The sequence below is a fragment of the Aquarana catesbeiana genome, linkage group LG02, assembly GCF_042186555.1.
Source record: "Aquarana catesbeiana isolate 2022-GZ linkage group LG02, ASM4218655v1, whole genome shotgun sequence".
NCBI lineage: Eukaryota > Metazoa > Chordata > Amphibia > Anura > Ranidae > Aquarana > Aquarana catesbeiana.
Window position 1 is genome coordinate 86,585,669 of NC_133325.1, and position 24,844 is coordinate 86,610,512.

The window sequence follows — 24,844 nt, forward strand, 5'->3', positions numbered from 1 at the left end:
AGAAGGACCAGTAGATCATGTATGTGATGTGGATGTTACTATTGGGAATGCATTTCTAGACAAGTAACTGTGTTGTCTCTGAGCATCTGTATGTGGGTGTGAGGTCAGTCCTCCCCTTCCACATCTCTCAACAGATTTCCCATCACTTCCTGTTTGGTGAAATCATACTCATACAGTGATAGTAAGCGAGGGGAAATCTCTTTTCCAGTAACAAAATCAGACTAAAACTTTTCTGGAATGTCATGATATTTATTCACATGATTTCACAATCAAAAGCCTGATATCCAAAAAATGAGATTACACACAGCAAAATGACAGCATATTCAAAAACAAATGCAACATTCAGTAGAAAAGCAAACTGTGAGTGACGTATGGAGCAGTTCTTCATATCACGGAGAAGCCTCTGAGCTGTGTCAGCCACTGTCACTTTACATTCACAGTTCAAAATTTCTAGGTTAAAAAGGAGGAATTAGATTTTAGCTCGGGGAACAAGCTACAGGGGATCCTCAATTTTCATATATGATTCATTTACTTAAATTGGCCTCCAAATTTGATTAACTTTGCTTCTTATCCTCCTGGCTTTTATCTGTGATTTTCAACAAAGCATTTACAGCTTTAAAAAGCATCTATATTCTAAAAATGGTGGTTGACGTATACCATGATATTACCTTTAACAGTCAACTCCACTTGGGCTTATCCCATTTTTGGCCAAGAGTGGTAGATTTCAACCTCCTGTCTGGTCCTCCCTGTTGTCCAGGAACAGACAGATCGCAACCACTTTGACCCCTAACAGGCAGAACCTTGCCTTGGAATTATTAACCTATTCCTATAAGAATTACACAGGATGCAGTCCTCTAAGATATATTCTACAGGATTATACTGAGACTATACACTCCAGCAACAAGTATCATGGCTGAAGATCTGAGCAATTACCACATCACAAACTTGTAGGAAGTTTCGGAGATATCCACCTGGACACCTAGGTGGAGCCTTTACCTGATAATCTCTATGTTAGTGCTACATAAATGTTTAGTAGCTCAGTCATGCTAAATTGTTAGCGATTAATCTTTGAAGTTAGCCACGCTTATGGCAATTTGATAGAATGGGCAAAGTTTTGATTTCATTTGTTTTAAAATGAAGGCATAACATAGCGGTTGTGATAGACCACAGGGAGATGGAATCAAAGCTGTCCCACAAAAACCTGGTGGAAAATTCTGCTCACTTTCAATGAAATTGCCATTGTTTTTGCCTTTTGATTTGATCATTCAACAATGAATTTATTGAAAGAAATTGAATTCAATTTATTGCCAAGTTGCAACTTTACAAGTAATTAAATTCTGGTGGTCGATTGAATTCGTGAGTGGTATATTGCCTGGTTTCTGGAGATATCTTGTCACTGTATGTGTATATTCTTTTGATTGAAACTAATTGAAATGTATTGAAAATTGCCCTATCAATGGGCAGCTTTAGGCTTAGACTACACTGGCAATGAAATTGCTTTGCTACTTAGAGATTTAACTATCTGTTGGTAGATTGCAGATTGAATTTATGCTACTGGGATAACTGCCAATAAGCAGTTTATTCGCACATTAGCAAAAATATTTAACCACCTGTGTAGCCTTAGCTCAATGGCATCAATGGCTACACAGATGGACAAATTGTTCTCTGTGGTGTAAGCTATACATGTAGCGTGCAGCAGCATTTAGTAGCCATTTGTTGCACACAACTGGACCATTGTGTGTTAATAAGAGATCAATCACTAAAATATGCTACTTGTGTAGTTTACACCACAGGGGTCATTTGTTTCATCTTTGTATTGATTGATCACTAAACTTAGAGCATAATTGCTAATGATTTACCTGCAAAAGTAGGCTCATAAAAATTCCTTGTGTAACGCTAGCATTAAAGGAGAAATCTGTTCTGGATGGACTCGGCCCTAAATGACTTTAAGCGTGATAACATATATTGAAATCAGAGAATAGCCACATCTGGCTCTGTGGGATAGCCAAGTATACAGTTTAGCTAGCATGCTCCAAATCACAGTACTAGTAAGTCTGAGTGCTCAGCAGAGATACCTATTCCTCTCACTTATTACATCAGTGAGAGTCTAGAGGAGATCCTCAGCGGAGCAACATCATAGTGGAGAATAGGTTTGCCATCATGTTCTAGTATCAACTGTGATAATCGACCGTAGAGGTACAAAGGTTTCCTTAGGTTAATTTCTTCTTTACTGCTTTTGATAATAAATGTGTTATTTTTTAGCTTTTTTTTAATCCCTCAAACCACACAGGGGTTGAGTTACTAAAGGCAAATAGACTGTGCACTTTGCAAAGTGCAGTTACACTCTGGAAGTGCAGTTGCTCCAGAGCTTAGTAAATAAGCAGAAATGTTGCTGACTTCCACCATCCAATCATGTGCAAATAAAAATACTTGTATTCTTTGTATTCTGTGCAAAGTGACGTTTTACCTCACTTACTAAATCTGGAGCAACTGCACAAAGTGCAGTTTATTTGTCTTGAGTAAATCAACCCCACTGGAGTCTCTAACAAAGCTTTCTAGCATAATACTGCGTTCAGCTGTTTGCTTAACCTGCCAAGGCTTATTCTGCAGCTTATAAACAAAAGATAAATATTTATGTGCAATAGGCAAATATCAAATGGCTCATACAAATGTAGATTTGACTGCAAAATATATTGCTTTTTACTTATGAAGAATTTCATCCTTGATAAAATAGATTTTTTTCATTGAGAAAATGAGAATACCGATAGTACAGTATACAGTGATGGGTCTGGGTATAGTGCCTTTTGTGATATCCTACTTTGATATCCTCGTATCATCCAACTGGTTTATCCAATTTACCTGCTGTCTTTGTTCATTGGAATCTTCTGTTCAATAATATGAAGTAAGAACAGTTTGCTTTACCTACAGCCACAAACCAATCATTTATATTCCAGCTGACAGATTATGAAACTTCCAATGTAATTGGGGGCTGATAACCACAAAGAAAGTTTTTGTTGCACCTGTAAAAATTTTAACACTTTTGTATTCAAAAAATGAATACAGTAACACTGCTGTTTAAAACAGAAGTTCTGGATTTTTTTTTAAAGAAGCATACCTTACCTTGTGGATGCAGCATCGGTCTGCTGCTTTATTTGTCCCCCACCGGCTCTAAGACTGAGAACCAAGCTATCAAACATAACTGATCACTCAGTTCTCAGAGCTCCATTAGAAGAGAGCTGGTGACTGTCAGTCAAGGCTCTCTGCTCTGCCCCCCTCGTGCTCACTGGAGCGCTGGTCTGTGAAGGGGTGGGAGCAGCTGGCTCAGTCTCCCAGCGGCTTGCTAGGAGGCTGAGCCCAGTGTCGGTCCAAGCTCCTAGCCAATGAGATTTTCAATAGGGGAGGAGCAATGATTTAGAAATGTCAAAGGCCCTATTTAGTATGTGTCCTGATTGGGTGGCATTGCTGGCTTAATACAAAACAACACAGCAAAAGCTCTTGTAGACCTTGTGGTATCTGCATTTAAACAACATTGTTTTTTTACAAACCTGATGTGTTTACTTTAATATTGTACTCTTTCTATGCCCTTTATTGTCTTTTATATCTTTGCTAATTCATAATGTATTAAAAACCCCTTCCATACAAGAAAGCAATGACTGTTTAAGTAATCATGCCACTGTTTCATGTAGGTTGTGTACGGATCACTGGCATTGTTGCTGTGACTGGAACCACACTTCTGTTGGGCCCCCCACAAAATAATAATTGGTATCCAACATTACTTTCCAATACCACTAGAATGAAAGCTAAACCTAACTGTGAAATGGGGAAATGTGAGAAGCCCGCATTGCCCTGTCTAAGAGTGGTACAAATAATTTCTGCTTCAGGGACAGGGGGGAACTGCTACTACTCTGTGTCATAGGATATAAAGGCGGGTAGAAAATAAGATTTTCTAGAAGGAGGTAAATATAACTTTTTTCAGGGGGGCCCTGTGGTTTCTGGTGGTAGTACAGTACAGCAGACAGCCCTCAAGGGGCCCATCATACTAAAAGTCAACGATGCAAAAGATAAGTGCTCCAAAGCCTACATGTAACACACCAGTAACTTATGTGTAGACAGTGGACTGCAGTGAAGCACATTATATACAATATAAATATATTAAGACATTTGAGCTAAGTATATGTATCATCTGGTCAGTAGAAATATTAGGGATCATAAAAGGTGTACAGTACAAGAGCTTATTCAGACACCCACCTAAACGTGACAAAATACAACTCTTCAATGTTCAGCTATGAGAAAAACAAAACCTAAAAAAATAGAAAACTCTCATGTCAGATGAAAATATAACACTGCGTAATCCGCAATATGCGTATGAGAAAATCCCACGGCGTACACGGAGCTCCGAAGGGATTCATAGTAAAAACGGAGATGAGTACTTTACCAAAAAAGCATGCATACAATCGCTGTGGTCGTAAAACACGGCCGCCATGATCATGAACACAACAGTGAGGCAGTGATCTGGAATCGGAAAAATGGAGATGGTTAGATGTTGACTAAGCTTTCCGAGGCCGCAAAGTGGGGACACAACGCCATGTCCGTCTTCTGGAGCTGCTTCAGGATCTGTTTGTGGAACTTGTTGCGCACCCGGTTGAATTCCATGATGTCCACGGGGTCTATTTCGATCCAGAACTTGTGGAACTCGTGCATCAGAAAGCCTGAAAAGATGCGTGTAAGATTGTTAAACCTGCAAGACTAGTCTTGTGTTGAAACTATCTCAATGTAATCTTCTAATGTAGTAATAAACATAATGCTGTAAAAAAGAAGATTAAAGGGAAATAAACACATCACTTAATTTTTCCAATGATGAAAGCTATCAGGTATAAAAGGAACCTGATCTGGTCCAAAACCCTTCTACAACGATGGGTAGAAGTGCAGAACCTTGTGGGACCTGCAGGTATGTTGATTAGTCTTTAGATCAATCCATGGGTCTCTGTGGATCTCTTTGGATCCTAGGCCCAGGCTTTACCCTCAATCCTGTTCTGGAGACAAGCCCAACTTTAACCACTTGCCAACCAGCGACAGACCCATACGTCGATCGATTTCAAGTGGTTATATCGTTTTTTTAGAGCTGACAGTCATCTCTCTTGTAAAAGCAATCCTAGCGTCTAAGCAGCGGTAGGGGATGTTCCTCCACTCCTGCCGCCTTCTGCGGTTTTACCGGGATCTCCCGTCCCACCGGGAGTCCTAATTGACCAGCCAGCACTTCCACCGACTGATCACAGAGCCGAACAAGACTGGATTGGCTTTATTTGGCTTTATGATATAGTAGGAAAAAACAAAAATGGGTCTGGAAACCAAACTAAACAATGAAAAACAACAGACAATCATCTACTCACCTTGATGATGGGTGGGGTTCAGTGGCTAACCATGCAAAGAAAAAGGGGAAGCTACACCAAAAGGAGAAAGGCGTAGAGAAGATACCACATATAGAACCACAGAGATATAGTGTCTGAAAAAATAACTAATGAATTATAACAAAATAGAAATTTATTGTATGTATAAATACACAGTAGTTGACTACATAAAGTATAAAATCAATAACCTCCACCATTAACTATCCAATGACAAGGTTGTCAATGACCAGACAAACTAACAGACTGACAAACATATAAGAACGTCTTCACTACATGTGCATAAACATATGGGTCATAAAATGCTATATAAATTTAAGCAATGTAGCAGCATCAACCGTGGAACCAGGTAATCCTTTTATGAAAAAAATGGCATCAAAAAATAATATAACTCAGGGTCATTCAAAATCGTTCGATTGAAAATTGTAAATAAAGTGGGCTGTATGAAGCTGTTAAAGGTAAATAGCAAAAGGGTATTGGCATATTTGATTATAGCAGATGGATATCCATTTGGTGAGCACAAAAATATATATATTGCAGTCCATAGGACACAGGAAAATAGCCTGCACAGTGATCGTTAGTAGCAGAAACCAAACAGTCTAAGAAACAGAAGTATAGCGTGTAGGTATATGTTATGATCTACCTTACCCGAGATGTAGACAGTGATATGCTGCAGGTAATTTGCCGCAGTCTGCTGTGTTCAGTAGTCCCTTCTACCTACGATGGAAAAGCTATGGTGTTCACATAAAGGTGGATATCACACAGCTGAGCGAGGAAACACCTTGTGTATCAATCAGTATCTCTATGTCACAGTATTCACTTATGTCCAGAGTTGTGAATTCAAATATCCAAGGTGGATAAAGGATGAATGATGAAATGGCGGTTTAGAATGTCAGCTGGATAGAATTTACCAGGCAAGCCATGTCCCCCATTATATGCCAATAAACAGTCATGCTGATGCACAATGCTCTGAGTGACAGACGTTCACATGGAGGAGGAGTGACGTCAACTAGTTTCACAGGGAAACTCCCGCTTCTTCGGGACTAGCACCCCCTGGCCCTTATATGCGTGCCTGCACATTGGGATGTGGGAGGAGCAAGAGGTCTATAAGTCTAACCTCTTTAATGGACTGGTGGGGTCTTGGATTAGGTATACTGATGATATCTTGGTGGTCTGGAAGGGAATGAGGCAGAACTTCATATAATTGTTGATGAACTTAACAATAACGATCGCAATATAAGGCTGACATTTGTTTCAGATCCTGCCTCGATTTCCTTCCTTGACCTCATTATCACAAAAAAGGACGGTAAATGAATGACCTCCACCTTTAGGAAACCCACAGCAGCTAACACCCTCCTTCAGGCGCATAGTTTTCACCCTAGATCTTTGGTGAATGGTATCCCAACAGGTCAATTTCTACGCATCAGAAGGAACTGTACAAGTGAAAACCAATTCAAAAAAGAGGCCCATGAAATGTATGCTAGATTCAGAGAAAGAGGCTACAGTCACAAGGTGTTGAGGACAGCTAAGAAAAGGGCGATGAGTAAGGACAGATCTTTACTTTTAAAACAGGGTCAGATTTCGTCTTCTTCTATCTCTAAACAGAGTGGACAACAAGAACTCGTAAGATTTATTACACAATATGGCTCACAATGGCCACTAGTAAGGGTGATTCTAAACAAACATTGGTCCACTCTCTCCCGGTGAACACCATTACTTTTCCATCGTAAGTAGAAGGGACTACTGAACACAGCAGACTGCGGCAAATTACCTGCAGCATATCACTGTCTACATCTCGGGTAAGGAAGATCATACCATATACCTACCCGCTATACTTCTGTTACTTAGACTGTTTGGTTTCTGCTACTAACGATCGCTGTGCAGGCTATTTGGACTGCAATATATATATTTTTGTGCTCACCAAATGGATATCCATCTGCTATAATCCAATATGCCAATACCCTTTTGCCGTTTACCCTTAACAACTTCATACAGCCCTCTTTATTTACAATTTTCAATCAAACAATTTTAAATGACTCGGAGTTATATTATTTTTATTTTTTGCTGCCATTTTTTTCACAAAAGGTTTACCTGGTTCCACGGTTGATGCTGCCACGTTGCTTAAATGTATATAGCATTTCTATGGCCCATATATTTATGCACATGTAGTGAAGACATTCCCTTATATGTTTGTCAGTCTGTTCGTTTGTCTGTATTTGTCTGGTCATTGACAATGTTGTCATTGGATAGTTAATGGTGGAGGTTATTGATTATATACTTTATGTAATCAATTACTGTGTATTTATACATACAATAAATTTCTATTTTTGTTATAATTCATTAGTTATTTTTTCAGACAGTGATGTGATGACCTTACATCACTTCCGGTTTACCCAGATGTAAACCGTGGCATTTTTAAAAATGAATACATTTGATCACACTGATATTGGTGTGATTAAATGCTTTCAAGGGCAGAGGAGGGATCTGGGGTCTTACAGACCATAGATCTCACCATAAAGAGAACCTGTCCCATGTATATTGCTGTCACATTTTTTTTTTAGACAACAGTGTAAAAAATAAAATAAATAAATATATTTGTAAAAATTTTTGCATGGGCACCCCTGTGCAAATGCGAATGCACGCATCAGTCTTGCACGGAAAATCATCCCACACATGTGAAGTATTACCATAAATGTCAGATCATGGGCAGTAATTCTAGCACTACACTTCCTGTGTAAATCTGAAATGGTAACCTGTAAAGACTTAAAGACTCGCCTATGGATAGCCAAATTGATATAGTTTCTCTCTGTTGCATGGGCATGCACATTTTAAAGCGTGACATGTTTGGTATCTCTTTGCTCAGCATAACATCATCTTTAACATTTTACCAACAATTTGGGCTATGTTGTGTTTTTTTGCATTAAAATTCACAAAAATGTTGTTTTTCCAAATAAACTGCGTTTGAAAAACTGCTGTGCAAATACTGTGTGACAAAAAAAAAATTGCAAAATCCAGCAATTTCTTCTCTAGGGCCTCTGCTTTAAAAAATATATAATGCTTGGGGGTTCTAAGAAATTTCCTAGCAAAAAATACTAAATGTTACATTGTTACAAGCAAAAAGTGTCAGAAAAGGCCTGGAGGTAAAGTAGTTAAAGTTACATATAGTTACATAGTAGGTGAGGTTGAAAAAAGACACAAGTTTATCAAGTCCAACCTATGTGTGTGATTATATGTCAGTATCGCCTTGTATATCCCTGTATGTTGTGGCCGTTCAGGTGCTTATCTAATAGTTCTTTTAGACTATCGATGCCCCCCCGCTGAGACCACCGCCTGTGAAAGGGAATTCCACATACTTTCCGCTCTTACAGTAAAGAACCCTCTACGTAGTTTAAGGTTGAAACTCTTTTCTTCTAATTTTAATGAGTGGCCACGTGTCTTGTTAAACTCCCTTTCATGAAAAAGTTTTTTCCCTATTGTGGGGTCACCAGTATGGTATTTATAAATTGAAATCATATCCCCTCTCAAGTGTCTCTTCTCCAGAGAGAATAAGTTCAGTGCTCGCAACTTTTCCTCATAACTAATATCCTCCAGATTCTTTATTAGCTTTCTTGCCCTTCTCTGTATTCGCTCCATTTCCAGTACATCCTTCCTGAGGACTGGTGCCCAGAACTGGACAGCATACTCTAGGTGTGGCTGGACCAGAGTCTTGTAGAGTGGGGGAATTATCGTTTTATCTCTGGAGTTGATCCCCTTTTTAATGCATGCCAATATTCTGTTTGCTTTGTTAGCAGCAGCTTGGCATTGCATGCCATTGCTGAGCCTATCCTCTACTAGGACCCCCAGGTTCTTTTCCATCCTAGATTCCCCCAGAGGTTCTCTCTGCAGTGTATAGATTGCATTCATATTTTTGCCACCCAAATGCATTATTTTACATTTTTCTACATTAAACCTCATTTTCCATGTAGTTGTCCACCCAGTTAATTTGTTCAGATCTTTTTGCAAGGTTTCCACATCCTGCGGAGAAGTTATTGCCCTGCTTAGCTTAGTATCATCTGCAAATACAGAGATTGAACTATTTACCCCATCCTCCAGGTCGTTAATGAATAAAATAAATAGGATTGGTCCCAGCACAGAACCGCCGAGGGACCCCACTACCCACCCCTGACCATTCCGAGTACTCCCCTCCCTCTGAACTCGCCCTTGTAGCCAGTTTTCAATCCATGTACTCACACTATTGTCCATGCCAATGGACATTACTTTGTACAATAAACCTTTATGGGGTTCTGTGTCAAATGCTTTTGCAAAATCCAGATACACCACGTCTACGGGCCTTCCTTTATCTAGATGGCAACTCACCACCTCATAGAATGTTAATAGATTGGTTTGGCAAGAACGATTCTTCATGAATCCATGATGATTACTGGTAATGATACCATTCTCATTACTAAAATCTTGTATATAGTCCCTTTTCAACCCCTCCAAGAGCTTGCATACTATTGTTATTAGGCTAACTAGTCTGTAATTCCCAGGGATGTGTTTTGGGCCCTTTTTAAATATTGGTGCTACATTGGCTTTTCTCCAATCAGCTGCTACTATTCCAGTCAGTAGGCTGTCAGTAAAAATGAGCAATTACTTGACTGAGTTCCCTAAGTACCCATGGATGCAAGCCATCTGGTCCCGGTGATTTATTAATGTTACGTTTCCCAAGTCTAATTTTAATTCTGTCCTCTGTTAACCATAGAGGTACTTCCTGTGATGTGTCATGAGATAAACACTGCAGTTTTGGTTACTGAAGCCCCCCACTTCCCTTGTGAAGATTGAGGAGAAGAATAAATTCAATACCTTCGCCATCTCCCCATCCTTTGTTTTTTTCAAATATAGATTTTATTTATTTTAGATATTTTAGAAAAAGCCCAACATGGGCTTAAACAATACAATACATACATATATTGGGAACATCAGGGAAGGAAGGGGGAAGAGAGTGGAGAGGAGAGAGGGGAAAAAAAAAGGGGGGGAGGGGAAATATACACATTTACTACATCATAATGGAAGGAGAGGCAAAGTGTATATACATTTCATATACTTCCATGTATCTCAGGTAACAATATCTGTGAATACCTGTTGAGGTGTCTGAACCCTCTTGATCAGAAATCTTTAAGAAGGTAACAAGTACACAGCCAGTCCCCCCCCCCATCCCGCCCACACACCACCCCGACCCGCCTGAATCCAGAGGGCTTCTAGAGGAAACAGGAAGGACAATACTGGATGAGAATGGAGGGCCTCAATGAGGGGGAGGGAGGAGACCGCGGAGGGACGTGGCACGGGGACAAGGTGGCATCACAGGATTCTGACTGACTCAGGACGACCCCGGAATTTTGGTCTCATCAAGAGGTTCTAAGAGCGGTACCTTCCGAAGAAAAAATAAACTGGCGTCAAAGTGCCCAAGTCTTATTATATTTTTCCTGTTGGTGTCTTGCAGAAAGCACCAAATCTTCCATTTTACTAATGTCTTCTACTCTCCGGATCCAAGATGCCACTGATGGAGGTGTTTGGCTTTTCCATTGGAGTGGGATACAGGATTTAGCAGCATTTACCAAATGACGTATCACAGACTTTTTTGATCTCTTAGTGGACATTGTGTTTACGTGTAGGAGAAAGAAGGCCGGATCATCTGGAATATTGTATTACGTGAATTTCTGGATAATTGTCCTGACCGTAGACCAGAAATAGGATAACTTTGAACAAGACCAAAACACATGCAACAGTGTGCCCCTCTCCCCATCCTTTGTAACCAGATGTCCTTCCTCATTCTTTATGGGGCCAATATGGTCTGTCCTCCCTTTTTTACTGTTCACATACTTAAAGAATTTCTTGGGATTTTTTTCACTCTCCTCTGCTATGTGTCTTTCGTGTTCTATCTTAGCCGCCCCAAATTGCACCCTTACATTTCTTGTTGCATTCTTTATAAAGTCTGAATCCTGATGATGATCCCTCAATCTTGTATTTTTTAAAGGCCATTTCCTTTCCTTTTATATGCATTTTTACATTGGAGTTAAGCCATCTAGGACTTTTGTTCGCTCTTTTAAATTTATTACCCAATGGGATGCATTGGCTAATGCTCTTATTTAATATGCTCTTAAAGCAAACCCATCTCTCCTCCGTGTTCTTTGTTCCTAAGATTTTATCCAAATTCATGCAATTCATTCAATTCTTCTAGCAATGTTCGTAGTTTAGGGAAGTTGGCTCTTTTGAAATTCAGTGTCTGATATGAAAAAAAAGGTGATGGGGAGGGAGCTCCATCACACAGTCTGTGATTGACAGCCTCAGCTCTGTTCCAGTGTGCTTTGTGAAGGGGGGGTGTATCTTTCCTCCAATCAGCTCTCAAACTCTGTGCTCTACAGAGTGTAACTTCCTGTCTCCACCCCCTTTTTTTCTGACAGGTCAGACAAGCTTTATAAGTTCTGGACTTTGAACAGATGTAGAGAAGAGAAGACTGCAGATAAACATATAAAACAAGGGTCTCCAAACTTTCTAAACAAAGGGCCACTTTACTGTACTTCAAACTCTTGGGGGGCCGAAATGTGGCCAGTGGGGGAAGAAAGTACCCTGGTGTCAGTGGGAGTTAACAATGCCCCATCATTGGTAATAGGCAGGAGTAATAATGCCCCATCATTGTGTCAGTGGAAGGAATAGTGTCCCATCGCTGGTATTAGGCAGAAGTAATAATGCCATATTGTTGGTGTCAGTGGGAGGAATAGTGTCCCATTATTGGTGTCAGTGGGAGGCATGGCGCTTCATCTTTGGTGTCAGTGGGAGGAATAGTGCCCCACTGTTGGTGTTATTGGGAGGAATAATGCCCCATCGTTGGTGTCAGTGGGAAGAATAGTGTCCCATTATTGGTGTTAGTGGGAGGAATGCTGCCCCATCATGGGTGCCAGTGGGAGGAATGGTGCCCTATCATTGGTGTCAGTGGGAGGAATATGGCTCCATCATCGGTATTAATGGGAGGAGTAATGTGCCATCATTGGTGATAGTGGGGGGAATAATACCCCAAGGGTTGGATGAAAGCAAGCAAGGGGCCACACCCAGCCCCCGGGCTGCAGTTTGGAGACCATTGATATAAAACTTATGTAGGAGGATTTGTTTCATTTCTGTGTATCATTCAAGGCCAGTCGCTTCACTGGGTATATGCAGGGCCTCCATCAGAAATCATGAGTCCCCATACAGCCTACCTGGCAGGGCACCCAGAAGAGAATTATGAGGTGGCCCATGGGTGTGACAAAATTGCATCAACAGTTGAAGGGCCTTAAAACTTAAGCCTTTGTATAGTAGGCTTAAATGCGGGTGTTAGGTGCATGTAATGTACAGAGTGCAGGTCTCATGAGTGGGTAACACACAGAGTACAAGGGTCAGGAGTGGGTAACATATAAAGTGCAGGAATGCATAAAGCACAAAATGCACAGTCATCTATTGGTCTTTAAAGGGTCTGTGCTTTCAGACAGATAATTTCCCATTAAGTCCTCCTTTTCATTGGTGATCAGGGGGTGGTAAAACAGGCAGCTGGGACCATAAGTTTAAAATACAGCTGGTGGAGGCTTCTCACATGCTATGGTTGTGATGATTTGTGTCATGGCTGTGCCAAATTTGGCCATTCAGGTCAGTGGGGCCACGCACAACCATGAGCCAAACACATGACTGGTGGTTGTGGCTTATAATATAAATGGCCAATTGGCAACAAAGAAAGAAAAGTTATTCAGGAGGTTTGAGGACCATCTCTTGGGCACCTCACAGCCGCTGCTTAGATGCACTCTCAAAAAAGCCATCCACCACGGCTTGCTTTTCAAAACATTCGCTAGTGTGAACCTTCCTAATAGCACCCATATTGCTGCCCTTTTAAGATGGTGACAGTAAGCTGACACCTATGGTGCACAGCTGTCGGGTTACGTTTACCCCGTTCAAAGGACAGGAATATAGGTGACATTACAATGAGTGCTATTAAAAGGAGAAAAACCATTAATAGGGAGCACGGGCTGCACAGTAACAGGCACTTCTAGCAGTTCCCCAGTTTGCCTTTATTACTACTGGGACAAAACTCTTCCTCACCTCAATCATTGCAGTTTGCTCAGGAGCTCCATTCAAAGCTGCTTCGTCCCGTGCCTGCACCAGGACAGGAAGATCGCACAATGAAGTTTTAATGAATGGGATGGACAGATCTCCCTGTGCACCAATTGGCTGAGGAGGCGGCAGGAGGAGGAGCAGCCTCTAGGCTATAGGCTGCATCGCTTCCTGAGCCTATGGGTATCTGAAGTTCCCTAATTAGTCCCTCCCTCCTGACATCGCTTTAGGAGTCCTGGCCTGCAAGTGTACTATGTGGGAGGGCATCGCAAGGCGGACCAAAGTAGTGCCGGAACCTTTTCTGAAGTTGCAGCAACTTTGGTAGTATCAATAGGAATGGCTCTCATAGAAATACACTGAATTTAAAATGTCCTGCAACTTAGGGTCTCAAAAGTCAGACCCAAGTCACAGAAGTGTGAAAGGAGCCTAAAACAGGTCACATTGACTGGACTGTTTGTGGTCTATCCAGAAAAATTTGCAAAGTTGCAAGGGGGGTAGAGGACAACACGAATGATAAGAGAGAGGAAAGAGGGAATTGGTAAATAGGGCTGCGATCAGACCCCACCTAAAGCCCTCGGAGGCCTGCATCAGAGTCTTGAGGAAGAGAATGTGTGAACCAAAGGTACCAGAAGCTGAGAACTTCTCCATTGTGTCAGACAGCCTAGTCCCCACTTTCTCATGGTACAAAATCTGTTTGATTCTAGACCTTGTTTCAGCTAAAGAAAGAGTGGTGGTTTTCCAAGATCTACTGATTGTCTGCTTAGTAGCAGTGGGGCTAAGAACCATAAGTTGAAATTGAGTCTTGAGAAGATCTGTGTGCCATCAACATGGTGAGAAGTGAAAAAATATCCACCCAGTATTGCTGAACCACCGGGCATATCTACCAGATGTGATAAAAGGTTTGATAATAATATTTCCAAATATAAAATTATGTGGAATAGGAAAATAAATACTTACAGAATGTTTGCTGGAAATGATGCAATGATGGAGCCTCAGGGGCCACATTGTACATATGAGTCTTGAGGGCCCCACTTATCAGCAGGTTGTAGGCCAGGTCAGTAATGTTAATCCCAACTATGGCAAATGAATAACTGCAAAAAAAATACAGTTAAATAAAAAGTAAGTGTTGGGGCTCATATATATAAGTGCAGGGTACACAGAGCTTTAACTTTTACAAAATCTGACCCATCTTCAAGACTCGGGGGAACCAAACAATAGAACAAAATAAGATCCTTTTATATGGATGTTACAAGTCACGTTTAATATAGTGCGTAACAGTGGGAGCCATCCTGGCCAGGAGAACACACAGTGATTATTGCTAGTGGCTGTAATAGCTGCTGGCAATAATCGCATGAAAAATTAGACAGGCTGGTTGTACCTAAGTTGATTGATCAGTCAACTTGGGTACAATCAGTCTGCCCATACATGGTTCAAATCTCGGCTGGTCCCTGCTAAACTGACCCAGATTCGAGCCGTCTACGGCTGGCTTTCGATTCATTTTCCCTAGAGCTTAGTGAATGTGGTGGAGCTCTGCTGCTTTCCATCATCCAATCACATGCAAGCAAAAATGACATTTTTTATTTTCCTTGTACATGATTGGGTATTCTTTAGAAAGTAAAGCTTCACAACAATCACTAAGCTCTGGGGAAAATTAGTGCAAATGCACTTGCAAAGCGCACAGTCTATTTGCCTTTGGAAAATCAACCCCATTATATACACCCCTGACTTGTGTTATTTTTTATGGTTTGTGTGAGCCCTGTTGATACTCGTAGACTATATCAACAGCCCCAACTCACAGTTAATTGTGGACTTCTAGCAACTAGGGATTTGCATTTTCTCCTGCCAATTTATTGTACAGTTATTATATTCTACAGTGTATCACATATTTGTTATTTTCTTTAACAGCTTCAACAAAGGGTCAGTATATAGAATATTGATATTTCACCAGAGAAGATACCTCACCACTGAATGAACAAGGAATATAGGAACAATGAGGGCTTGTTAATACATGGTTCATTCACTGAAGAGAGATCTCCGGTGGATCACTTTTCAGAGGGGGTTTGACAGGTAGTGAGGACGCATTGGGGTTGATTTACAAAAACTGGAGACTACAAAATCCGGTGCAGTTCTGCATAGAAACCAATCAGCTTCAAGTTTTTTTTGTCAAAGCTAAAGTTAGAAGCTGATTGGCTACCATACACAGCTGTAACAGATTTTGCCTTCTCTAGTTTTAATTAGTAAATCAACCCCCTTATGTTGCCTCCTCACCACCTGTTTAATCCCTTGCATTGCACGTAGTTGCGGTATGGCCCAATTCACTTGAATAGTTTGCGTTCAGCAGGTGGTAATGTCCACCGAACGTGACTGTGGAGATCACTTTTGACAAGGCCACAGAATGCCTTTGCAGCATTAGGAGGAGTGGTAAAAGTGTTGTTCATCTGAAGGTTTTTAGCCATCTCCAAACCGCAAAGGTAAACTAAAACCGGCCATACATGGATCAAAATTTGACCGGTTTAGCAGGGACGGGCTGAAAGGGGTTGTAAACCCTTTTTTTTTTTGTAAAAATAACAAACATGCCTATACTTACCATCTCTGTGCAATTGTTTTTCACAGAGCAGCGCCGATCCTCTTCTAGGGTGCCCTGCTGGTACGCCAGTCCCCTCCTCTTCAACGTGTGCCTCCATGGAAAGCCGCTTTTATGGAGTCACCCATACAGGCTCGCTCCCATGTCCCGCTGCTGCATCCATTGACACAGACAGCAGGACTCGGCCCCGCCCCTGGCTCCCGTGTTACTGAATTTGATTGGCTCCCGCTGCTATCAATCTGTGCAATGAGGAGAGAGGCTGGTGCCACATCTCTGGAGGGGGCTGCAACACAGAAGGTTTTTTCCCTTAATGCATAGAATGCATTATGGGGAAAAACCTTAAGGCTTTACAACCACCTGAATTTCGAACCATGTATGGGTAGGGAGGTTGTACAGAAGTCGACTTCTGCACAACCATCTTGTTGGATTTTACCTGCTTGATCAGCGCTGCAGGCTATAGCCAGCAATGCTCATTAGAACATTTTAATTGGCGGGAAGTCCCCCCACTGTCAGAATACAATAGCTCAGTGAGAAGGATTCCCACATTCACATTCAGTGTACGGATGGGGGGGGGGGAGATCAAGTCAGTTTTTTTGTTCAACTTGTAGGTTAAATGAAAAAAAACTGTATCATCTATGGGCTGCCTATGCCTTAGTGATTTAGATCATCAGTATTCACCCATAATCAAATTATCAATTGTGGATGGATCAACATTTTACAAAACGGTAAAAACACATAAAGTTTGTTCTCAGTAGTTCACATACCCAATGGCCTTGTCAAACTTTTTCATTTCCCATTCTGTTTTGCTGACTTTACTGCAAAAGAATATAATATTTAGTGCATTTCAGACATACATATGTGAAGATAAGAATGAACACACATCAAAGGAAAAACACAAAAGAGTTGTGTCCATGCAATGATAGTTCTCACAAGACCGCTAGCCAGAAACAACTTACAAGACAAAAAGACACAACACTGTTTAATAATACTTTAAATTCTTTATCACAGCTGTCCACCATCACACTTTGTCACTCTGGATCTCATCATCATTTCCTATGCTCTGGGGGAACAACACCAGCGGCTGCCCCTGTTTTCCCATTGCATGATCAAAGCCTCCCCTACCAAAAGCCAATTGGATAGGTTGGGGGGGTGTAATAATGTAAAGGAATGTGCACACTCGGGAATCTGTGCCGTCACATGTATGCAAGTATGCAGCTTATAGTGCACATAGGGAGCACACAGGTAAGGGTGACAACATGGCAGTTGAATTCAGTAAGAGTTGTCACCCCAGAAAAAGCCTGTGGGTACACCTTGCTCGTAGAATCACCAGGGATGATTTGAAAGCAAGAAATATAAATGTGATGAAAGTTTTTGGCATTACAGGAACATACACTATGAGGAGTATATAGGGACCAGCCGGACTGGACGGGGCTTGTCCCCAAAGTTGTCTCACGACAGCGCTTGATTAAGAATGTGACTATCCTGACAAGGAATGAGTCTATACCCCCCGAGGATTTATGGGTCTGGTTGAGGAGGTTTGGTCAAACATTGTGTCCCCTAAAAAAGATTGAGGATGATAGAGGAATCTGGAGAGGTGGGTGGTCAGTGTCAATGAGGTTGAGTGTGTGTGGGAATGAGGTCCAGCATTTGCCCTCCTCTGCCTTTATTGGTAGAGATAGGATTACTGTCTTCTACCCTGGTCAACCTAAGCTGTGCCATAAATGTGGAGTCAAGGGACATTTCTCCTCTAAATGTCCAGAACAGAAGTGTTCTTTGTGTCAGGAACTGGGGCATCTGGCCAGGGACTGTAACATCATTAAATGTAACCTATGTGATAAGGTTGGTCACCCTTATAGCCGGTGCCCTGAGGCTTTGCACAATAAGTCAGAGTTAGTGGAGGAATTTTTCCGTCTGAATAGAGAAGAGTCTGGGTTGGCGGAGGTTGTACCAGGGAATCCTAGTGTCTCTGTCCCATTAGAATCTGTGTCTGTGAGGCCCTTTGTGGTGTCAGTGTCCCCCCAGTCTGTGGTTCCCCAGTCAGTGTCAGAAAGTGTGGTTGTCAAGTCTCTGCACCTATTGTTTCTCCTAGTGTAGTGAAGGCAGTGGAGGGTGCTGAACCAGCGTGTATGGTGGTGCCAACCCCTCCTGCTCGGCGTAGCAGAAGTGCAGGTGGAGTGAGGGATGGATTGGATGATGGTGGAGGGGGAGGTGGGAAGGGCATGATGGTGGCTGTTGCAGAATGCAAGGTGAATGATGTGGAAGTCGGGGTGAATGATGTGGAAATCTGGGTGAATGATGTGGAAGTCGGGGCGAATGATGTGGAGGGAGGGGTTAATGGGGGGGGGGGGTTTGGAATCACATCCTGATGGCGATTAAATCTCAAAATGTTTCTTAGCTTGGATTGTGTTTAAGTTGAGGTTCGGGGTTTGTAGTTGTCATTAAAATATGTTTCTTTCCTTGTAATCTTGTCAGGAAACGGTTTTCTTTACTTGCTGATGTAAGCACGCTTGTTTTTGTTTAGTAGTTGTTTATTTTTGTGTAAATATGTTTTTATTAATGAACTGTATGTTTGTGTGATTTTTTTTAATAAAAAAAATTTACACTATGAGGGTTATTTACTAAAACCGGAGAGTGCAAAATCTGGTGCAGCTGTGCATGGTAGCCAATCAGCTTCTAACTTCAGCTTGTTCAGTTAGGCTTTGGCAAAAAAAAGAACCCTGGAAACTGATTGGTTTCTATGCAGAGCGGCACCAGATTTAGCACTCTGCAGTTTTAGTAAATCAACCCCTATATGTTCACAAACCTTTGGCTATAGTGTACAACTTATATTGCTACTACACGTTAGCGTCAGACCACGCATTTATGATTTTTCACCTTCACTGGTGAATACATCTTGCCGCTTTTTAATACCACTAGATTTGACCAATGTAGGGAACAAGCAAGCCACAGGCAGGTGTATTTAAGTGCTGACAATGCTGGGTAAGGCTATCAGGTTTCATTACTGTCGTTTATTTCTTTAATTGTTATGCTTTGATTGATCCCCACCCCTCCACAGCTCATCGCTCCAATGAGCGTGGAGAAGCAGACTAGTAGCGATGCTAACTGACAGTCAGCATCGCTCTGCTCGGGGAGGAGTGAGAACCGAGCCATCGGCGATGTTCGGTGGCTCGATTCTAAGTGCAGAGACGCCGGGGGACAGCTGTAGCATCGGTCTGATGCTCCATCCACCGTAGTAAGTATGATTAGCAAAAAAAAAAAAACAACCCATACTTCTTGTTTAAATCCTGTATGTAGTCTTCTATCCAGCCAGCAGGTGGAGCTCTTTTCACACAGCACAGCATCCAATTTTTCTGTGCTGAAAGAAGCCTTTGCTTATAGGACTCAACAGGGTTGATTTACTGACAACATATTTGCAAAGCACAGTTGCTCCAGAGCTCAGAAGTTCTGCTGACTTCCATCAACCAATCATGTGCAAGCAAAATTTTTTTTTGTTGCACGTGATTGGGTATTCTTTGTAAAGTGAAACTTCACCTCATTTACTAAGCTCTGGAGCAACTGCACTTGCAGAATGTAACTGCACTTTGCAAAATGCACAGTCAGTTTGCCTTTAGTAAATCAACCCCAACAAGTCTTCAGAGCCCATTGCTGTTCAGGACTTAAAGAGGTTTAAAGTTTTTTTTTTTTTTTTTTTATGACAAACATGTCATACTTACCTGCTCTGTGCAGGGGTTTTGGCCCCGATCCTCCTCTTCTGGGGTCCCCCAGTGGCGCTCCTGGTTCCTCCCCACATCGAGTGCCCCCTCAAAGAGGCGCATTCCATGGGGACACCCGTGCGGGCGCACTGCCGAGTCCTGCTGCTGTGTCCATTGACACAGACAGCAGGACTTGGCCCTGTCCTCGGCGTCACTGTATTTGATTGACAGGAGCAGGAGCCAATGGCTGTGCTGCTATCAATCTATCAAATGAGGACCCGAGACAGTGACTGGAGCTGTTGTGCTCATCACCGTCCATGGAACAATCGGGTTCAGGTAAGTAAAAGGGGGGGGGGGGCGACGACTGGGGGGGGGTGCAGAAGGTTCCCGCTGCTATCAGAATGTTTTTCACCTTAATGCATAAAATGCATTAAGGTGAAAAGCCTTAAGGGTTTACAACCCCTTTAAATGAGACAAATGAATCCTGAAAGCATACTGCTCTGCTGTGTCTTTGGATAACCCAAAGTGTTCTGGGGATATTTTGTCATATATAAAATGTTTATTAGTAAAGCAAAGATCATTTATCTAAGGAAACAGATATAAAATCACAGTTTAAAAACATTTACCTAAAAAAAAAAAAAAAAAAAAATCTATCTAAAATGGGCAATTACAAGCACTTTACTGGCAGGCATGGAACAGCATTTATTGAAAGAAACAACATACTTGGATGCCTATGTGTAAAAGGTTTGCTGAATGAATGTGACATACATCCACACAGCTGCAACAAAACTTGCCAAATTCTGTGTAATATCATTATCTTGTATGATCGTAAGCACCATCTAGTGGTCAGAATGTAGTATTTGCTTTTAAATATTGAAATCAGGAAAAAAAAAAAAATTTTGTGATTTTAGTTCCCCTTTATGTTCTGGTAATTATAATATTTACATTAACCACTTCAGCCCCGGAAGATTTTACCCCCTTCCTGACGAGAGCACTTTCTGCGATTCGGCACTGCGTCGCTTTAACTGACAATTGCGCGGTCTTGCGACGTTGTACCCAAACAAAATTGATGTCCTTTTTTTCCCACAAATAGAGCTTTCTTTTGGTGGTATTTGATCGCCTCTGCAGTTTTTATTTTTTGCGCTATAAACAAAAAAAGAGCGACAATTTTGATTAAAAAAAAAACGCATTATTTTTAATTTTTGCTATAATAAATATCCATCAAAAATATATAAAAAAAACAATTTTTTTCCTCAGTTTAGGCTGATATGTATTCTTATACATATTTTTGAAAAAAAATCGCAATAAGCATATATTGATTGGTTTGCGCAAAAGTTATAGCGTCTACAAAATAGGGGATAGATTTATAGCATTTTTATTATTATTATTATTATTTTTTTTTTACTAGTAATGGCGATGATCTGCTATTTTTATCGTGACTGCGACATTATAGCGGACACATCGGACAATTTTGACACATTTTTGGAACCATTGGCATTAATACAGCGATCAGTGCGATTAAAAATGCATTGATTACTGTAAAAATGTCACTGGCAGTAAAGGGGTTAACACTAGGGGGCGGTGAAGGGGTTAACTGTGTTCCCTAGGAGGTAATTCTAGCTGAAGGGGGAGGGACTAACTACAGGAAGTGACAGATCGTGGTTCCTAGCTAATAGGACCACACGATCTGTCACTCCTGTCAGAACAGAACAGGGAAGTGTGTGTTTACACACACTTGTCCCTGTTCTGTGTCTCCTGGTCACGATCGCTCGTGGCCGGCGGTCATCGCTGCACCTATTTTCCTCTCAGAAAATAGGTGCAGGAACTCAACCACGCCTTCCCCTGCTGAATGAGATTGAACGGTGGGTGTGGCCAATCAGTGGGAGGCTCTTAAAAGGGCAATAAATAGGGGTGTGCTACGTATATATAGTGCAGAGTTCAGGTGTGCGGTACGTATATAGTGTAGAGTTCAGGCGTGCGCTACGTATATAGTGCAGAGTTTAGGCTTGCGACACGTATATAGTGTACAGTTCAGACGTGCGCTAGGTATATAGTGTAGTGTTCAGGCGTGCGCTACGTATATAGTGTAGAGTTCAGGCTTGCGCTACGTATATAGTACAGAGTTCAGGCATGCGCTACGTATATAGTGTAGCGTTCAGGTGTGCGCTATGTATATAGTGCAGAGTTTAGGCATGTGCTTTGTACATAGTGCAGAGTTCAGATGTGCGCTACATATATAGTGAAGAGTTTAGGAGTGCCCTATGTATAGCAGTTCAGGCGTGCGCTATGTACAGAGTGTAGTTTCAGGGGTGCCCTACATACAGCAGTTTCATGGGTGCCCTATGCACAGAGTGCAGAGTTCATAGGTGTGCTACATACAGGGTGCAGAGTTCAGGGGTGCGCTGTGTACAGAGTGCACGGTTGAGGAATGCGCTACATACAAAGTGCAGGGTTTAGCCTCTTTTACAGGATGTCTAAATCCCTCCTCCTCGGCTCTGACCTCATCACTCTCCCTATCCCCCACCTCCATCCATCCACAGCCCGTATCTCCCTCCCCCCAAAAAAAGCTTCCTTACATCTCCCCTACTCAGCCCGGATCTAGTACCTCCCAGCAGTGTAGGTGGCTCCCCCCTCTCTCTCACTTGCAGGGAGATCATCGGTTGGCACCACCACGTTCCAGCTGAAAAAAAAGCCCTGGATGCCACATGAAATGGCCTGCGGGCCTTATGTTTGACACATGTTCTAAAGAGTCTATCCACTTAAAAATTAAATATCAGCTACCATCATATCCTATTATATCTCTGAAATTCTAACAGCCTAAAAGTCTTGTTCCCCCGCTGTATTAAAAGTAAACTGACTTCATTAAGAAATTATACACAAAATCCAAGTGGGAGCATGTAACTACCACAATAGTTGCTGCAGGTAAGAAGCATTGGAAGTTCAAGGATCAATGAAATCTTCAGTGATATAGAAGGATTCCGCCCATCAGAACCCACCCAAAACCAAAATGTCAGGCCTTTTTATGGGAAGCAGCAGTTGGTAACATTTCAAAGGCACTCTTCAAAGTTGTGGTAGAGCTTCAAGAAATATTCACGTCTCAAAAGTCTGCAAATAAGTGCACAGTTATGTGTCTGCGGCAGTTCTGTTCATTGTACAGGGTTGTGTTGCTGAAGGGCATTTATCCCAGATCTTCTGTATCAAAGTCATTCCAGGCACTCACACTGTGCACTACTTCACTTAGTTAAAGCTGAACGGGGACATAGGCTTCCTGAAACTGCATCTCAGACAAGCTAATGGCTTGTAATTTATTCCTCTTTTATTCAATGTACTGAACATTAGCTGTGGGCGGATGGTCTGACATTTGCTATCAGCAGCAATTCACTAGGAGTTCTATTTAATATACCCATCTTTTCTACACTTGAGCTTGGCTGAACTTGAGTCACCGGGGTTCATGAATGTACGATCAGCTTTTTTTTGTGCTTTTTTTGTTACATATTTTCATGTTTTTATTATTCAGATGAGTATGGCAATAATTCTAAAAGCATACAGAGCAATCACAAAAAGGTCACTTGCAGTCTAAAATGATAAGCAATAACAAAAGACAGTTGGAGATTTGTCTTTTAGGAGATGTGTGGGATGCTGGTGCTGGTCTCCTCCTGCTAGTTGTCTAGCTGTCATGTCAATACTTTGACTTCAATACTTTCTTTATGAGGTTATTCACCCGGAACAAGCGAGTAATATATAAAGTAAGAACACCTGAGCATATTTGTTTCAAATCAGTTATCTAGCACAGTGGTCGCCAACCTTTTTTGGACCTCACAGACCACTAAACTCACAAATTTGAATCCTGCAGACCACTAACATGAATTTTACATGCCTTATACACCCAATGCCCTTGCTCTCTGACCCCCCCTCCACATTCTGTATCACACTGCTGCCTTACACATACTCATTGGATCTCACCTCCTTATCCAGCCATGTTACATAGTTACATAGAAGTTGGGGTTGATAAGAGACACAAGTCCATTAAGTCCAACCTAAAGGTGATACTCGAAAAATTAGAATATCGTGCAAAAGTTCATTTATTTCACTAATGCAACTTAAAAGGTGAAACTAATATATGAGATAGACTCATTACATGCAAAGCAAGATAGTTCAAGCCGTGATTTGTCATAATTGTGATGATTATGGCTTACAGCTCGTGAAAACCCCAAAACCACAATCTCAGAAAATTAGAATATTGTGAAAAGGTGCAATATTCTAGGCTCAAAGTGTCCCACTCTAATCAGCGAATTAAGCCATAACACTTGCAAAGGGTTCCCGAGCCTTTAAATGGTCTCTAAGTCTGGTTCAGTAGGAATCACAATCATGGGAAAGACTGCTGACCTGACAGTTGCGCAGAAAACCATCATTGACACCCTCCATAAGAAGGGAAAGCCTCAAAAGGTAATTGCAAAAGAAGTTGGATGTTCCCAAAGTGCTGTGTCAAAGCACATTAACCACTTGACGACCGCCTCACGCCGATGTACGTCGGCAAGGCGGCACGGACAGGCAAAATCACGTACAGGGTACGTGATTTGCCTTCCGCGGGTGGGGGGTCCGATCGGACCCCCCCCCGCCGCCCGAGGCGGTCCCGTTCTGTCCCCCGGCGATCAGAGACGAGGGGGAGGCCATCCGTTCGTGGCCCCCCCCTCGCGATCGCCGCCGGCCAATGGGAACACTCCTTTGCTGCTGTATGCTAAACAGCAGCAAAGGAAGTGATGTATTCTCCCCTCGGGTCGGTAGTTTCCGTTCCGGCCCGAGGAGAGACGGCATGTGAGTGACTGCACTAACACACACACACACAGTAGAACATGCCAGGCACACATTACACCCCGATCCCCCCCCCGATCGCCCCCCGATCCCCCCCCAATCACCCCCCCCCCCGTCACAAACTGACACCAGCAGTTTTTTTTTTTTTTTTCTGATTACTGCTGTGTCAGTTTGTGACAGTTACAGTGTTAGCACAGTTACTGTTACCCCCCTGCAGGTCTAGGGTACCCCCCTAA

The 24,844-nt window shown here is 42.0% G+C and overlaps 1 protein-coding gene across 3 annotated transcripts in view; it reads right to left on the reverse strand.

Annotated features, from left to right (window-relative positions):
- Window positions 1-228: 228 nt before the first annotated feature.
- ELMOD1 (ELMO domain containing 1) overlaps window positions 229-24,844 on the reverse strand; it is a 214,171-nt gene continuing 189,555 nt past the window's right edge. For all 3 annotated transcript variants that reach the window (XM_073613140.1, XM_073613137.1, XM_073613139.1), the window contains 3 exons: window positions 16,869-16,919; window positions 14,478-14,611; window positions 229-4,709 (listed from right to left, as the gene is read on the reverse strand). In XM_073613140.1, coding sequence (XP_073469241.1) covers window positions 4,537-4,709; window positions 14,478-14,611; window positions 16,869-16,919 — 358 coding nt within the window. In that variant the 3' untranslated portion in view covers window positions 229-4,536. The remainder of the gene's footprint in view (window positions 4,710-14,477; window positions 14,612-16,868; window positions 16,920-24,844) is intronic.